General features: G+C 47.9%; 1 protein-coding gene across 1 annotated transcript; it reads left to right on the top strand.

Annotated features, from left to right (window-relative positions):
- The first annotated feature begins 757 nt into the window (after positions 1-757).
- On the top strand, positions 758-6,757 carry LOC140417807 (probable G-protein coupled receptor 139). The gene is made up of 3 exons (XM_072501263.1): positions 758-827; positions 2,441-2,558; positions 6,007-6,757. Exons 1-3 carry the CDS (start codon positions 758-760, stop codon positions 6,755-6,757), a joined length of 939 nt encoding a protein of 312 aa, XP_072357364.1.
- The last annotated feature ends 11,761 nt before the right edge of the window (positions 6,758-18,518 follow it).

Below are 18,518 nucleotides of genomic sequence, written 5' to 3'. Positions count from 1 at the left end.
CCACCACAGCCCATGTCCGAAAAATGTTCATTTCTAGATTTTATAGATCGTGCCTCCATTTTCACTGCACTTGGCGCTATTGCTTCTGAGTCATGTCTCGGTAATTACTTGCCCCAGTGATATCGGAATTGATATTCAACCAGCCAGGTATCAATTGTTCCTTCACTAAAAACTTTAAATTCATACTGGACCATTTTAAGGCACTTTCAGTATGTACGGTTTATTAGGACAAAGCATTTGCCTGCGATCGGCTCGACCTCATCCGCCCTCCCATGTTAGCGATGAGTTATTTCAAGTTATTTTGTTGCAAATATCTTTCAATATTAGTGTATCAATGCAGCACTAAACACCAGAACACTTACAAATACGCAAACCACCTATCCGTCAACTAAAAGCACAATATGTCAGAGATTGAAAGAGACAGATTTTTATCAGAGATCAAACTTCAGCTCAGAGTTAACAAGAGGAGTTCTGATTGATGGAGACGCAGAGAATTATCTTGAGGCTAGGAGGGACCGCAGAAGCTGCAGTCAGCAGTTCACCACGTTGGCAATGAATTCACTCCCCTTCCTAAGGGAACAAATGAAAGGCATGGACTCGTTTCTTAATTTGGTTGTTCACCGATCTGTAACTAAAGTGCATGTTGGAAGTTAATTGCCCCTCTGGAGACTCTCACTGTTATAAATGAGGGACCCTTTGGACGTCTTGCAGAGCGAGTATGTACACCTCGCATAATTCAATTGGTTTCTGAAAGACGATGCATGGACCAGCGAATGGACCATTTTATGCCATTTATTACCCAGCACTCGCTATTATTGGTGTCCCAGGTAAGAGAGGACTCTCAACTACAATGTTTATTTTTCTTCTGAATCTCCAGAATTATTGTCTCTTCCCCTTAAGGATCGTGCTGAAAGGGTTATTGCATTGTGATATATGAGAGTGCATCGACTAATTTTTGATTACAGAGCAGAACAATAAATGGTCAATAAATTACCCGTCACACTTATAGAACAACTGTTTATTAGACTGCAGAAATATGAGTTATAATGGTTACCATTGCACGGACGTTATATTGTTAAGCATTGCAACCATTTGCTACAAATCGTTATTGGGCTGCAGAGTGGCACAGGAATGGGGAGGGATTAGTCTAATAAGGCAATGAGGCAATTGAAACAATCGGGAGAATGCTGAAATAGAGGCGTTATTAGGCAATCATAGAATCAGTGCAAATGGAGGCCATTCGAACTTGCACCAACCTCTGAAAAGTGTACTGCGCCCAGGCTCCGTCCCCTGCGCTTTCCCAATAACCCCTGAGCCTGACCTAACCTACGCATCTGTTGCAGACACGAAGGGGCAATTTAGAATAGCCAATCCACCTAACCTGCATATCTTTGGCCTGTGGGAGGCACCCAAAGGAAACCACACAGACACAGGGAGAAAGTACAAACTCCACACAGACAGAGACCCAAGGCCAGAATTGAACCCGGGGGCCCTGCCGCTGTGATCGAAGGCACCACATTTGTAATGGCTGAACGAGATGTGGTGTGAGTTAATCATTGGGAACAACCGTTTTGGATCATTGAATCATAGCATTTACAGTGCAAAAGGAGGCCATTCGGCCCATCGAGTCTGCACCGGCCCTTTGAAAAAGCACAACACCCAAGCCCACACCTCCGCCGTAACCCCGTAACCCAGTAACCCCACCCAACCTTTCTGGACACTAAGGGCAATTTAACATGGGCAATCCACCTAACCTGCACATCTTTGGATTGTAGGACGAAACCGGAGCACCCGAAGGAGACCCACGCAGACAAGGGGAGAATGTGCAGACCCTGCACAGACAGTGACCCAAGCCTGGAATGGGACCTGAAACCCTCGAGCTGTGAAGCAACTGTGCTACCACTATGCTACCGTGCCGCCCCTTTCAGTTGAGTTCACTGGCGATGCCATTTGGGAGGGGACACACAAAAACTATTACAATCATCGTGAGTGTAGATATATGAAAGGGGTAAATAAGGGTTTGAGTAGCTCTTAAGCTACGGCAGACTTTCGGACGGGCGATTCAATGGGCTGTGGAGAAATGTAGAAGTTTGCAGTGTCCGGCCTTATGGTCGGTTTGGGAATCTGGGCGTTTGGAAGTTCAGCCCACGGTCAAACAGGACTTGAATATTGTAAATGGTCTCTACCTTCAGAGGATGGCCAGCCACGGGAATGGACCCAGTGGAGAGCGGAGTATGTTGCAGGGACTGATTGCGATATTCTGTGAATTGACAAATGTTTAATCCAGCATTGGATTAGCATCAAGTAGTAATGGTTTTGGATTAATTGAAATCTGGAGGTGCGAAATGGGCAGGCCAGGAGGGATTCAGCAGCGGAATGGACCAGGGAGTAGCTGGTCTTTGGAGTCTGCTCAGTGACGCCTCTTTTTTCTCTATTACAGCCAACTTGGTGGCGATCATCATCCTATCCCGAGGACGGTGCGGACTCTCTCGGTTCATCACCTACTACCTGGTAGCGATAGCAGTGACTGACTTCCTTGTCATGGTCACCGCTGTGAGGTGAACGGGTAGAGGGAATCCTCAAGGGGGAGGGCAAACAGGCAGAGGTCGTTGTACATATTGGTACGAACGACATAGGCAGGAAGGGGCATGAGGTCCTGCAGCAGGAGTTCAGGGAGCTAGGCAGAAAGTTAAAAGACAGGACCTCGAGGGTTGTAATCTCGGGATTACTCCCTGTGCCACGTGCCAGTGAGGCTAGAAATAGGAAGATAGAGCAGATAAACACGTGGCTAAACAGCTGGTGTAGGAGAGAGGGTTTCCATTATCTGGACCACTGGGAGCTCTTCCGGGGCAGGTGTGACCTGTATAAGAAGGACGGGTTGCATCTAAACCGGAGAGGCATAAATATCCTGGCCGCGAGGTTTGCTAGTGTCACACGGGAGGGTTTAAACTAGTATGGCAGGGGGGTGGGCACGGGAGCAATAGGTCAGAAGGTGAGAGCATTGAGGGAGAACTAGGGAATAGGGACAGTGTGGCTCTGAGGCAGAGCAGACAGGGAGAAGTTGCTGAACACAGCGGGTCTGGTGGCCTGAAGTGCATATGTTTTAATGCAAGGAGCATTACGGGTAAGGCAGATGAACTTAGAGCTTGGATTACTACTTGGAACTATGATGTTGTTGCCATTACAGAGACCTGGTTGAGGGAAGGGCAGGATTGGCAGCTAAACGTTCCAGGATTTAGATGTTTCAGGCGGGATAGAGGGGGATGTAAAAGGGGAGGTGGAGTTGCGCTACTTGTACGGGAGAATATCACAGCTATACTGCGAGAGGACACCTCAGAGGGCAGTGAGGCTATATGGGTAGAGATCAGGAATAAGAAGGGTGCAGTCACAATGTTGGGGGTATACTACAGGCCTCCCAACAGCCAGCGGGAGATAGAGGAGCAGATAGGTAGACAGATTTTGGAAAAGAGTAAAAACAACAGGGTTGTGGTGATGGGAGACTTCAACTTCCCCAATATTGACTGGGACTCACTTAGTGCCAGGGGCTTAGACGGGGCGGAGTTTGTAAGGAGCATCCAGGAGGGCTTCTTAAAACAATATGTAAACAGTCCAACTAGGGAAGGGGCGGTACTGGACCTGGTATTGGGGAATGAGCCCGGCCAGGTGGTAGATGTTTCAGTAGGGGAGCATTTCGGTAACAGTGACCACAATTCAGTAAGTTTTAAAGTACTGGTGGACAAGGATAAGAGTGGTCCGAGGATGAATGTGCTAAATTGGGGGAAGGCTAATTATAACAATATTAGGCGGGAACTGAAGAACATAGATTGGGGGCGGATGTTTGAGGGCAAATCAACATCTGACATGTGGGAGGCTTTCAAGTGTCAGTTGAAAGGAATACAGGACCGGCATGTTCCTGTGAGGAAGAAAGATAAATACGGCAATTTTCGGGAACCTTGGATGACGAGTGATATTGTAGGCCTCGTCAAAAAGAAAAAAGAGGCATTTGTCAGGGCTAAAAGGCTGGGAACAGACGAGGCCTGTGTGGCATATAAGGAAAGTAGGAAGGAACTTAAGCAAGGAGTCAGGAGGGCTAGAGGGGGTCACGAAAAGTCATTAGCAAATAGGGTTAAGGAAAATCCCAAGGCTTTTTACACGTACATAAAAAGCAAGAGGGTAGCCAGGGAAAGGGTTGGCCCACTGAAGGATAGGCAAGGGAATCTATGTGTGGAGCCAGAGGAAATGGGCGAGGTACTAAATGAATACTTTGCATCAGTATTCACCAAAGAGAAGGAATTGGTAGATGTTGAGTCTGGAGAAGGGGGTGTAGATAGCCTGGGTCACATTGTGATCCAAAAAGACGAGGTGTTGGGTGTCTTAAAAAATATTAAGGTAGATAAGTCCCCAGGGCCTGATGGGATCTACCCCAGAATACTGAAGGAGGCTGGAGAGGAAATTGCTGAGGCCTTGACAGAAATCTTTGGATCCTCGCTGTCTTCAGGGGATGTCCCGGAGGACTGGAGAATAGCCAATGTTGTTCCTCTGTTTAAGAAGGGTAGCAAGGATAATCCCGGGAACTACAGGCCGGTGAGCCTTACGTCAGTGGTAGGGAAATTACTGGAGAGAATTCTTAGAGACAGGATCTACTCCCATTTGGAAGCAAATGGACGTATTAGTGAGAGGCAGCACGGTTTTGTGAAGGGGAGGTCGTGTCTCACAAACTTGATAGAGTTTTTCGAGGAGGTCACTAAGATGATTGATGCAGGTAGGGCAGTAGATGTTGTCTATATGGACTTCAGTAAGGCCTTTGACAAGGTCCCTCATGGTAGACTAGTACAAAAGGTGAAGTCACACGGGATCAGGGGTGAACTGGCAAGGTGGATACAGAACTGGCTAGGCCATAGAAGGCAGAGGGTAGCAATGGAGGGATGCTTTTCTAATTGGAGGGCTGTGACCAGTGGTGTTCCACAGGGATCAGTGCTGGGACCTTTGCTCTTTGTAGTATATATAAATGATTTGGAGGAAAATGTAACTGGTCTGATTAGTAAGTTTGCAGACGACACAAAGGTTGGTGGAATTGCGGATAGCGATGAGGACTGTCTGAGGATACAGCAGGATTTAGATTGTCTGGAGACTTGGGCGGAGAGATGGCAGATGGAGTTTAATCCGGACAAATGTGAGGTAATGCATTTTGGAAGGTCTAATGCAGGTAGGGAATATACAGTGAATGGTAGAACCCTCAAGAGTATTGAAAGTCAAAGAGATCTAGGAGTACAGGTCCATAGGTCATTGAAAGGGGCAACACAGGTGGAAAAGGTAGTCAAGAAGGCATACGGCATGCTGGCCTTCATTGGCCGGGGCATTGAGTATAAGAATTGGCATGTCATGTTGCAGCTGTATAGAACCTTAGTTAGGCCACACTTGTAGTATAGTGTTCATTTCTGGTCGCCACACTACCAGAAGGATGTGGAGGCTTTAGAGAGGGTGCAGAAGAGATTTACCAGAATGTTGCCTGGTATGGAGGGCATAAGCTATGAGGAGCGGTTGAATAAACTCGGTTTGTTCTCACTGGAACGAAGGAGGTTGAGGGGCGACCTGATAGAGGTATACAAAATTATGAGGGGCATAGACAGAGTGGATAGTCAGAGGCTTTTCCCCAGGGTAGAGGGGTCAATTACTAGGGGGCATAGGTTTAAGGTGAGAGGGGCAAGGTTTAGAGTAGATGTACGAGGCAAGTTTTTTACGCAGAGGGTAGTGGGTACCTGGAACTCGCTACCGGAGGAGGTAGTGGAAGCAGGGACGATAGGGACATTTAAGGGGCATCTTGACAAATATATGAATAGGATGGGAATAGAAGGATACGGACCCAGGAAGTGTAGAAGATTGTAGTTTAGTCGGGCAGTATGGTCGGCACGGGCTTGGAGGGCCGAAGGGCCTGTTCCTGTGCTGTACATTTCTTTGTTCTTTGTTCTTTGTTATCCTCAACCGGATTGGTGGCATTTACTTTAGGTACACCCCCGGATGCGCTGTCAGCACCGTGCTCGTGTATGCGACCCGTGATGGTTCAGTCTGGCTGACCGTGGCCTTTACCTTCGACCGTTTTGTCTCGATCTGCTATCAGAAACTGAAGACCAGATACTGCACCGAGAAAACCGCACTGCTAGTCATAGGAATGGTCATTACCCTGAGCTACGTCAAGAACGTCCCCTTTTACTTCACCTACCAGCCCTTGTACATATTGGACGGGGTGCCCTGGTTCTGTGATATTAAATCCAGCTATTACACTATCCCATCGTGGCAAGCCTATGACTGGCTCGTCCACATATTAACCCCCTTTCTCCCGTTCTTCTTCATTCTGCTGCTCAACGCCCTGACTGTAAGACACATTGTAGAAGCCAGCAGAGCTCGCAGGAGGCTGAAGGGCTCCGAGAGTGCCGGAGATCCAGAGATAGCCAATCGCAAGAAGTCGATTGTCCTGCTCTTCACCATCTCGCTCAACTTCCTCCTCCTCTGGGCCACATATGTTGGACATTTCCTATACGTTCGGGTTACAGCTGAGGCCTACTTCACCGGTCTGGATTTCAACGACCCACACTTAATCTTTGTAGAAACGACCAACATGCTTCAGTTACTCAGTTCCTGCAACAACACCTTCATCTATGCAGTAGCCCAGAACAAGTTCCGAAATGAGCTGAAGAAGTTGCTCACTTTTCCCTTCGCCATTATCACGAGTTGCTTTAGGTTAAACAGTGCTTCATGATCAAGTTAAGGACTATTAATATATCTAGAAGTAGGCAGAATCTGAAATCATTCTTGTTTACAAAGATGTTACAGCCACAATATTTCATGGTCCTGAACAAAATAAACCATTTACAAGACAAATTATATACTCCAGCATTCGGAATTAACATGAGGTGCATATGAAATAGCAGGCCAAATTATATACTCCAGCATTCGGAATTAACATGAGGTACAGATGAAATAGCAGGCAAAGAGTGGTCGAACAAACCACACTGCACGCTCAATGGCAGATGTAACAATTTTTAAAAAATGTTTTTATTGCAGTTTTTGATTTCATACATTGTACAATAAACAAGGGTATGTGAAGCGATTACAATATTCAATAACTTTACACCCACCCACTCATTGACCACCTCTGCCCCCCCCCCCCCCCGTTTCTGTTGTTTTAAAATACTTTATTCAATCAGATATCATACGATGGTGATTGCCATCTATTTACAGATATGCAGCTCTTTCCCCTTCGCCTTCTCTTCTCCCACTTTGTAGATTGGCCCCGATCCCCCTACCACCCCCACGCCCCCATCCCTCCTCTAGATTTCGGTGTTTCTTTAGGAGTTCTGTTCTTTGTGGCCTTGCTCTCGGCCCCCTAATATCCGATCTGGCGATGCTCTAGCCTCCCCTCCTCTCTCCCTCGCCTCCCTCCCTCCAAATCTCGTTCCCTCCCTATCTGTTCTGTGCTGTCTCGTTCGCTCCATTTGCCCCCCCCCCCGCCCCCCCCCCCCCCGCTCCCTCACACATATATCAAACCCAAAGCCTTTTATTCGTATAGAAGGAGCAAGAGGGTAACTAGAGAAAGGGTAACTCAAAGACAAAAGGGAATTTATGCGTGGAGTCAGAGGAAATGGGTAAGATTCTTAATGAGCACTTTGCATGGGTGTTCACCAAGGAGAGAGACATGACAGATGTTGAGGTTAGGGATGGATGTTTAAATACTCTAGGTCAAGTCGGCATATGGAAGGGGGAAGATTTGGGTATTCTAAAAGGCATTAAGGTGGTCAAGTCCCCATGTCTGGATGGGATCTATCCCAGGTTATTGAGGGAAGCGAGGGACGGAATAGCAGGGGCCTTAACAGATATCTTTGCAGCATCCTTGAGCACGAGTGAGGTCCCGGAGAACTGGAGAATTGGTAATGTTGTCCCTTTGTTTTAGAAGGGTAGCAGGAATAATCCAGGGCATTATAGACCTGTGAGCTTGACGTGAGAGATAGGCAAACTGTTGGAGAAGATACTGAGGGATAGGACCTATTCACATTTGGAAGAAAATAGACTTATCAGTGATAGGCAGGATGGTTTTGTGCAGGGAGGGTCATCTCTTACAAACCTAATAGAATTATTTGAGGAAGTGACCAAGTTAATTGAGGAAGTGACCAAGTTAATTGATGAGGGAACGGTTGTAGATGTCATATACATGGACTTCAGTAAGGCATTTGATAACATTTCCCATGGCAGGTTGATGGAAAAAGGGAAGTCGAATGGGGTTCAGGGTGTACTAGCTAGATGGATAAAGAACTGGCTGGGAAACAGGAGACAGAGAGCAGTGGTGGGAGGAAGTGTCTCAAAATGGAGAAGGGTGACTCGTGGCGTTCCACAGGAATCCGTGCTCGGGCCACTGTTGTTTGTGATATACATAAATGATCTGGAGGAAGGTATAGGCTGTCTGATTAGCAAGTTGGCAGATGATCCTAAGATTGGTGCAGTTGCAAATAGCGAGGGGGACTGTCAGAGAATTCAGCAAAATATAGATAGATTGGAGAGTTGGGCAGAGAAATGGCAGATGGAGTTCAATCCAGGCAAATGCGAGGTGATGCATTTTGGAAGATCCAATTCAAGAGCGCACTATACGGTCAATGGAAGAGTCCTGGGGAAAATTGATACACAGATTGATCTGGGAGTTCAGGTCCATTGTACCCTGAAGGTGGCAATGCAGGGCGATAGAGTGGTCAAGGAGGCATATAGCATGCTTGCCGTCATCGGACGGGGTATTGAGTACAAGTGTCGGCAGGTCATGTTACAGTTGTCTAGGACTTTGGTTAGGCCACATTTGGAATACTGCATGTGGTTCTGGTCGCCACATTACCAGAAGGATGTAGATGCTTTAGAGAGGTTGCAGAGGAGGTTCTCCAGGATGTTGCCTGGTGTGGAGGGTGCTAGCTATGAAGAAAGGTTGAGTAGATTAGGATTGTTTTCGTTGAAAAGACGGAGGTTGAGGGGGATCTGATTGAGGTCTACAAAATTATGAGAGGTATGGACAGGGTGGATAGCATCAAGCTTTTTCCAAGAGTGGGGGTGTCAATTACAAGGGGTCACGATTTCAAGGTGAGAGGGGGAAAGTTTAAGGGAGATGTGTTTGGAAAGTGTTTTATGCAGAGGGTGGCGGGTGCCTGGAATGCTTTGCCAGCGAAGGTGGTAGAAGCGGGCACGATAGCATCATTTAAGATGCACCTAGACAGATATATGAACGGGCGGGGAACAGAGGTAAGTAGATCCTTGGAAAATAGGCGAAAGGTTTAGGTAATGAATGAAATGAAAATCGCTTGTGACAAGTAGGCTTCAAATTAAGTTACTGTGAAAAGCCCCGAGTCGACACATTCCAGCGCCTGTTCGGGGAGGCTGGTACGGGAATTGAACCATGCTGCTAGCTGCCTTGGTCTTCTTTCAAAGCCAGCGGTTTAGCACTGTGTTAAACAGCCCGCAGGATGGGAGGGCCGAAGGGTCTGTTCCTGTGCTGTAATATTCTTTGTTCTTTGTTCAGCCACAAACTTACCCTCCCCTCGCTCTTTTGGCTGTTGGCTTCGTAACGGTGTTGGAACACGTGATGAATGCTCTCCTCGTGTTTTGGAAGCCCTCCTCCGACCCTAAAATGGCAAATTTTATTTACTCCAGGTGGAGAAATTGCGACTCGTCTGCCAGCCAGTCTGCTGTTGTGAGTCATGCTGCTGATCGTCAGCTGAGCAGGATTCCTCGGTGGGCGATTAGGGAAGCAAAGGCAAGGGGGTCGACCCCTTTCCCCATGAATAGTTTTGGCTGGTTCGATACCCCGAATACTGCCATTCCGCAGGCTCGTGTCCACCCTCACAACCTTGGACATTGCCTCAATGAAGGCAGTCCAAAATCCGTCAAGTATGGGGCATATCCAGAACATGCGGCTGTGGTTGGCTGCGCCTCCCTGACACCGTTACCATTTGTCCTCCACCTCCTTATTGTGGTTCTTGTCAGGTGCACTCTGTGCAATACTTTCAGTTGCATGAAGCTTAGCCTTGCGTAAGCGAAGGTGGCGTTGGCCCTGTTCAGGGGTTCTGACCAGAGTCCCCAACCTATTACCATCCCAACTTGTACGTTACATTTTTCCCGCGTTTCGTCCAGTGGGGAGTGTACCTTTTCTAATAGTAATCCGTACAACTCCCCGCAGTTCCTCCCTCCCAGGTTACCTGTACTGCTTCGGGCAGTGTGCATCTCGGGTCCGTGGGTATAGAACATAGAACGATACAGCGCAGTACAGGCCCTTCGGCCCACGATGTTGCACCGAAACAAAAGCCATCGAAACTACACTATGCCATTATCATCCATATGTTTATCCAATAAACTTTTAAATGCCCTCAATGTTGGCGAGTTCATTACTGTTGCAGGTAGGGCATTCCACGGCCTCACTACTCTTTGCGTAAAGAACCTATCTCTGACCTATATCTATTACCCCTCAGTTTAAAGCTATGTCCCCTCGTGCCAGCCATTTCCATCCGCGGGAGAAGGCTCTCACTGTCCACCCTATCTAACCCCCTGATCATTTTGTATGCCTCTATTAAGTCTCCTCTTAATCTTCTTCTCTCCAACGAAAACAACCTCAAGTCCATCAGCCTTTCCTCATAAGATTTTCCCTCCATACCAGGCAACATCCTGGTAAATCTCCTCTGCACCCACTCCAAAGCCTCCACGTCCTTCCTATAATGCGGTGACCAGAACTGTACGCAATACTCCAAATGCGGCCGTACCAGAGTTTTGTACAGCTGCAACATGACCTCCCGACTCCGGAACTCAATCCCTCTACCAATAAAGGCCAACACTCCATAGGCCTTCTTCACAACCCTATCAACCTGGGTGGCAACTTTCAGGGATCTATGTACATGGACACCTAGATCCCTCTGCTCATCCACACTTCCAAGAACTTTACCATTAGCCAAATATTCCACATTCCTGTTATTCCTTCCAAAGTGAATCACCTCACACTTCTCTACATTAAACTCCATTTGCCACCTCTCAGCCCAGCTCTGCAGCTTATCTATATCCCTCTGTAACCTGCTACATCCTTCCACACTGTCGAAAACACCACCGACTTTAGTATCGTCTGCAAATTTACTCACCCACCCTTCTGCGCCCTCCTCTAGGTCATTGATAAAAATGACAAACAGCAACGGCCCCAGAACAGATCCTTGTGGTACGCCACTTGTAACTGAACTCCATTCTGAACATTTCCCATCAACCACCACCCTCTGTCTTCTTTCAGCTAGCCAATTTCTGATCCACATCTCTAAACCTCCCTCAATCCCCAGCCTCCGCATTTTCTGCAATAGCCTACCATGGGGAACCTTATCAAATGCTTTACTGAAATCCATATACACCACATCAACTGCTCTACCCTCGTCTACCTGTTCAGTCACCTTCTCAAAGAACTCGATAAGGTTTGTGAGGCATGACCTACCCTTCACAAAGCCATGCTGACTATCCCTGATCATATTATTCCTATTTAGATGATTGTAAATCTTGTCTCTTATAATCCCCTCCAAGACTTTACCTACTACAGACGTGAGGCTCACTGGTCTATAGTTGCCGGGGTTGTCTCTGCTCCCCTTTTTGAACAAAGGGACCACATTTGCTATCCTCCAGTCCTCTGGCACTATTCCTGTAGCCAATGACGACATAAAAATCAAAGCCAAAGGTCCAGCAATCTCTTCCCTGGCTTCCCAGAGAATCCTAGGATAAATCCCATCAGGCCCCGGGGACTTATCTATTTTCAGCCTGTCCAGAATTGCCAACACCTCTTCCCTACGTACCTCAATGCCATCTATTCTAATGTACGAAGTCTTGCAACACCAGGTTAAAGTCCAACAGGTTTGTTTCGATGTCACTAGCTTTCGGAGCGCTGCTCCTTCCTCAGGTGAATGCAGAGGTCTGTTCCAGGAACACATATATAAACAAATTCAAAGATGCCAAACAATGCTAGGAATGCGAGCATTAGCAGGTGATTAAATCTTTACAGATCCAGAGATGGGGTAACCCCAGGTTAAAGAGGTGTGAATTGTATCAAGCCAGGACAGTTGGTAGGATTTTGCAGGCCAAATGGTGGGGGATGAATGTAATGCGACATGAATCCCAGGTCCCGGTTGAGGCCGCACTCATGTGTGCGGAACTTGGCTCTAAGTTTCTGCTCGGCGATTCTGCGTTGTCGCGGGTCCTGAAGGCCGCCTTGGAGAACGCTTACCCGGAGATCAGAGGCTAATTGCCCTTGACTGCTGAAGTGTTCCCCGACTGGAAGGGAACATTCCTGCCTGGTGATTGTTGCGCGATGTCCGTTCATTCGTTGTCGCAGCGTCTGCATGGTCTCGCCAATGTACCACGCTTCGGGACATCCTTTCCTGCAGCGTATGAGGTAGACAACGTTGGCCGAGTCGCACGAGTATGTACCGCGTACCTGGTGGGTGGTGTTCTCACGTGTAATAGTGATATCCATGTCGATGATCTGGCACGTCTTGCAGAGATTGCCATGACAGGGTTGCGTGGTGTCGTGGTCGCTGCTCGGAAGACTGGGTAGTTTTCTGCAAACAATGGTTCGTTTGAGGTTGCGCGGTTGTTTGAAGGCAAGTAGTGGGGGTGTGGGGGTGACCTTGGCAAGATGTTCATCGTCATCAATGACGTGTTGAAGGCTGTGAAGAAGATGACATAGTTTCTCCGCTCCGGGGAAGTACTGGACGACGAAGGGTATTCTGTCGGTTGTGTCCCATGTTTGTCTTCTGAGGAGGTTGGTGCGGTTATTCGCTGTGGCGCGTTGGAACTGTCGATCGATGAGTCGACTGCCACATCCCGTTCATACGAGGGCATCTTTCAACGTCTGTAGATGTCTGTTATGCTCCTCCTCGTCTGAGCAGATCCTGTGTATACGGAGCGCTTATCCATAGGGGATGGCTTCTTTAATGTGTTTACGGTGGAAGCTGGAGAAGTGGAGCATCATGAGGTTATCCGTGGGTTTGCGGTAAAGCAAAGTGCTGAGGTGACCATCCTTGATGGAGACGAGTGTGTCCAAGAATGCAACTGATTTTGGAGAGTAGTCCATGGTGAGTCTGATGGTTGGATGGAACTTATTAATGTCATCGTGTAGTCGTTTCAGTGATTCTTCGCCGTGGGTACAAAGGAAAAAAATGTCATCGATGTATCTGGTGTATAACGTCGGTTGAAGGTCCTGTGCGGTGAGTAGATCCTGTTCAAACTTGTGCATGAAGATGTTGGCGTATTGGGGTGCGAATGTGCTCCCCATGGCTGTTCCGTGCGTCTGGATGAAGAACTTGTTGTCGAAGGTGAAGACGTTGTGATCCAGAATGAAGCGGATGAGTTGCAGAATTGCGTCTGGAGATTGGCAGTTGTCAGTGTTGAGTACTGAGGCTGTTGCAGCAATGCCGTCGTCATGGGGGATGCTGGTGTAGAGTGCCGAGACGTCCATTGTGACGAGGAATGTTCTATTCTATCCGAGACAACACGTACCCTTGCACCTGGGAGGCAACATACCAAACGTGAGTCTCTCACGCTCCCACAAAATCTCCTATCTGTGCCCCTGACTATCGAGTCCCCAATTACTAATGCTCTGCTCCTCTCCCCCCTTCCCTTCTGAGCAACAGGGACAGACTCCGTGCCAGAGGCCCGTACCCCATGGCTTACCCCTGGTAAGTCCCCCCCCCCCACAAGTATCCAAAGCGGTATACTTGTTTCTCAGGGGAACGACCGCAGGGGATCCCTGCACTGACTGCTTCTCCCCAGTCCCTCTTACAGTTACCCATCTATCTCCAATCTTTGGTGTAACTAATTCCCTAAAGCTGCTATCTATGACCCCCTCTGCCTCCCGAATGATCCGAAGTTCTTCCAACTCCAGCTCCCTAACTCGGTCTTGGAGGAGCTGGAGATGGCAGCACTTCCTGCAGGTAAAATCAGCAGGGACACTAACGGCATCCCTCACCTCAAACATCCTGCAGGAGGAACTTTGCACTCCCTTCCCTGCCATCCCTCTAACTTTCTACCAAGATCTGACTAACAACTAAATTAATTTTTTTTTAAAAATTAATAATAATAATAAAATATGGTACTTACCTCACACCAATGGGTTTTATTATTAGGATAGAGGAGGAGGACGGGTGGGAGACACTACACGTGTAGTGTCTCGGGTTTCCTCTCCACCAGAATTTATTGGTAGGGATTTCCCAGAAGTCCGCGGGTCGAACCTCCTGTTCCCGCCTTAAACACTGAAATTTAAAAAAAACAGCAGAGAGGGACCGAAAAAACGGGAGCAGGTAAGTGTTTTACCTAAATACTCACCCTCCAGCTGCCTCTGCGTTCCCGCTGAAACTCCAAGATCTGCTCCTGTAAAGGTAAGTTACTTTAGGATTTCAGTACTCACCAGCAGCCTCTGCACTCCGCTCCAGCTGAAGCGCCAACTGATTTCCCCTGCAAGGTAAGTTCTTTTAAATCTAAATACTTACCGGCAACCCCTGAACTCCACTTCCCAGAAGTCCGCGGGTCGAACTTCCTGTTCCCGCCTTAAACACTGAAATTTAAAAAAAAAGCAGAGAGGGACCGAAAATCCTTGCAGTATCTTGCAGTCTCCTTACCTGGAAAGTTCAGAACCTGTATGTTAAGACGGTGGCACATGTGGCTAGCACTGTGGCTTCACAGCGCCAGGGTCCCAGGTTCGATTCCCCGCTGGGTCACTGTCTGTGCGGAGTCTGCACGTTCTTCCCGTGTCTGCGTGGGTTTCCTCCGGGTGCTCCAGTTTCCTCCCACAAAACAAAGACGTGCAGGTTAGGTGGATTGGCCATGATAAATTGCCCTTAGTTACCTCAAAGGTTACGAGGGGTTATAGGGTTACGGGGATAGGGTGGAATAGAGGGCTTAAGTGGGTTGGTGCAGACTCGATTTGCCGAATGTCCTCCTTCTGCACTGTATGTTCTATGTTCCAGAGTTTGTTCCCGTTGGCAGCTGCAGCCTCTCTGTCAGTTCCTCTAAGGTCGCCAGCCTGCCCTCTGTTTAGAAGTCCCCAACGGTCAGTGAGCAGATGGAAACAAGACAGAACTCGTGGATGTTCAGTTATTTTAGGCAGATGGTATCAGAGGGAATTGATCCGGCAGAGAGCATCCCTGGAATGATGTCCCGTAAGTTCATGGAGATGGTACTAGAGTGAAGGAGTCGATATTTCAGTTGGCTGGCTGGCTGGTAGTGAAGCAGACAGCGTGAGTTCAATTCCTGTACCGGCTGGTGTGATGCATGCCTTTTCAACCTTGTCCCTCTGCTGATGTGCAGTGACTCTCATCTAAAATCACCACGAGTCAGCTCTCTCGCAAAAGGCAAGAGCAGCCATGGTCCTTGGGAGCTTTTGTTACTTTTGATCGGAGGGAATAGAGCATCAAGAGCGACACCATGGATTGAGTGCAGGGAGAAGCTGTCAGACGGAATAGAGCCGGGAGAAAGGATCACTGGGGTGATATTCAGTGAGTTTAGGGGGATGGTATCAGAGGGAATGGAGCAGAGAGAGAGGATCCCTGGGGTGATGTCCAGTGAGTTCAGGGGGATGGTGTCAGAGGGAATGGAGCAGGGAGAGAGGATCCCTGGGATGATGCTCTGTGAATTCAGGGGGATGGTATCAGAGGGAATGGAGCAGGGAGAGAGGATCCCTGGGGTGATGCTCAGTGAGTGCAGGGGGATGGTGTCAGAGGGAATGGAGCAGGGAGAGAGGATCCCTGGGGCGATGTTCAGTGAGTTCAGGGGGATTGTATCAGAGGGAATGGAGCAGGGAGAGAGGATCCCTGGGGCGATGTTCAGTGAGTTCAGGGGGATTGTATCAGAGGGAATGGAGCAGGGAGAGAGGATCCCTGGGGCGATGTTCAGTGAGTTCAGGGGGATGGTATCGAGGGAATGGAGCAGGGAGAGAGGATCCCTGGGGTGATGTTCAGTGAGTTCAGGGGGATTGTATCAGAGGGAATGGAGCAGGGAGAGAGGATCCCTGGGGCGATGTTCAGTGAGTTCAGAGGGATGGTATCAGAGGGAATGGAGCAGGAGAGAGGATCCCTGGGGAGATTCTCAGTGAGTTCAGGGGGATGGTATCAGAGGGAATGGAGCAGGGAGAGAGGATCCCTGGGGTGATGTTCAGTGAGTTCAGGGGGATTGTATCAGAGGGAATGGAGCAGGGAGAGAGGATCCCTGGGGCGATGTTCAGTGAGTTCAGAGGGATGGTATCAGAGGGAATGGAGCAGGGAGAGAGGATCCTTGGGGTGATTCTCAGTGAGTTCGGGGGGATAGTGTCAGAGAGAATGGAGCAGGGAGAGAGGATCCCTGGGGTGATTCTCAGTGAGTTCAGGGGGATAGTGTCAGAGAGAATGGAGCAGGAGAGAGGATCCCTGGGGTGATTCTCAGTGAGTTCAGGGGGATAGTGTCAGAGAGAATGGAGCAGGGAGAGAGGATCCCTGGGGTGATGTCCAGTGAGTGCAGGGGGATGGTGTCAGAGGGAATGGAGCAGGGAGAGAGGATCCCTGGGGTGTTGCTCTGTGAGTTCAGGGGGGTTGTATCAGAGGGAATGGTGCTGATCAGGGAGATGTTAAGCAGCAAAACAGGAGACAGAGAGACATAGTTAATGTCTTTAACTGAAAAGGTGGGAACAGACAGTCACTATGGCCATAGCAGTAAACTGAGCGTTTGTATCTTCAGAACAGGGGGAGAAAGTTTATGCTTGTCTGTTTAACGGAATAATTAAAGCTGGCGTCTGTGTGCCAGGCCCCATTCTCTGGGAACAGCTCCCATTATTTATGCTCTTTTGTTCCGTCAGACAGTCTGTGGTGCACGGGAATTTCCACAATGTGTGCTCTATTGTGTTCCTGGTTAATCCCAAATTGTGGAAGTAATTTGTAGGATTACAACTCGATTGTGTGTTGGTGTCAGATCGACCCCAGTCTCGAGGAATTGTCCCATGGTTTGTGTTAACTGTTCTGTCTCCGTGGTATATTCATTTGTTCATTATTCGTTCAAGCAATGCGGGCATCCAGTTTATTGTCCACCCCTAATTGTCATTGAGAAGCTGGATGGTGACGTGTATGCCTTGTAAGAGTTTAATTGGTCAAGATAGAGATAAACCAGGCTAAAATTCTGTGGACTCTGAATCAAACCCCAATATAGGAGTTGGTGGAATTTGAATTCAATTATCAAAATCTGGAATTGAACTCCGGGTTCAGTCATGGTGATCATGACAACTATTATAGATTGTTGTAGAAACCATGGCCTTCACTAATGTCTTCAAGGGGAGGAAATTTGCCATTCTTACGCGCCCTCGCTTACATGTGACTCCACACCCACAGAAATGTGGTTGACAGTTAACCGCCTCTCAAATGGACGACAAATACAAACCGTTCAAGGGAAATTAGGGATGGCCCTTCCAGCCATACTCGCATCCAATGAAAGAATAAAGGGATAAAAAATAATTTCTCTGCATTTAATACTATCTGCGATGACCCTTGGAGCATTAGACAGGGCAGTGTAAAGGAAACTTTCGTCCTTCAGACACTCCATGTTGCAGCCTCTGATGAAGCAGCACCTCTGCTGTTTGGAATAGATAGGATAGATTCGGGCAGGTTGTTTCCACTGGCAGGTGAAAGCAGAACCAGGGGGCATAGCCTCGAAATAAGGGGAAGTAGATTTAGGATTGAGATTAGGAGGAACTTCTTCACCCAAAGGGTTGTGAATCTATGGAATTCCTTGCCCAGTGAAGCAGTTGAGGCTCCTTCATTAAATGTTTTTAAGATAAAGATTGATAGTTTTTTGAAGAATAAAGGGATTAAGGGTTATGGTGTTCGGGCCGGAAAGTGGAGCTGAGTCCACAAAAGATCAGCCATGATCTCATTGAATGGTGGAGCAGGCTCGAGGGGCCAGGTGGCCTACTCCTGCTCCTAGTTCTTATGTTCTTATGTACCTGACATGTGATTGTGACCGACCAGAGTATAAGTGGTTATACCAAGGTTTTCCGCGCTGGACAGTCATTCTGAATCTGGAGTTTACCATTAGAAGGCAGTGGTGAAGGTGGCTTTACACGAATGGACTGGTGGGTGGCGTAGTGGCTCGCTGAGGGGCCTTGAGTTCAGACACATCCCACACAGGACTGGTGAGAAATATATGTCTGGGAAAGGGGATAAAACTATGATGGGATAATGGAGCGGTGCCGATGGGGTTGGGTTAAAGGAGTTCAGTAAAGTCTTATTCTCTTAATTTTTCATTCATTATTTATTAAAATCTCAGGGAAAATATTGCAAAAACGTTTATCCTGAACTGAACAAAAGTGAACATAACGATTGAGAGTCACATTGAGAACAGAACACATGCCCTCTGAGCAGTCACATGTATGTACAACTGTAACAAACACAAGAAAGAGAGAACAGGAGCTCAACATAAAGGGAAGGCAACAGTTGTGAATAAGGAACAAAATA

This window comes from Scyliorhinus torazame, chromosome 5 (genome assembly GCF_047496885.1).
Source record: "Scyliorhinus torazame isolate Kashiwa2021f chromosome 5, sScyTor2.1, whole genome shotgun sequence".
NCBI classification, from domain to species: Eukaryota; Metazoa; Chordata; class Chondrichthyes; order Carcharhiniformes; family Scyliorhinidae; genus Scyliorhinus; species Scyliorhinus torazame.
Note: the sequence above shows the minus strand (reverse complement) of the source record. Positions and strands in the feature narration are given on the sequence as shown.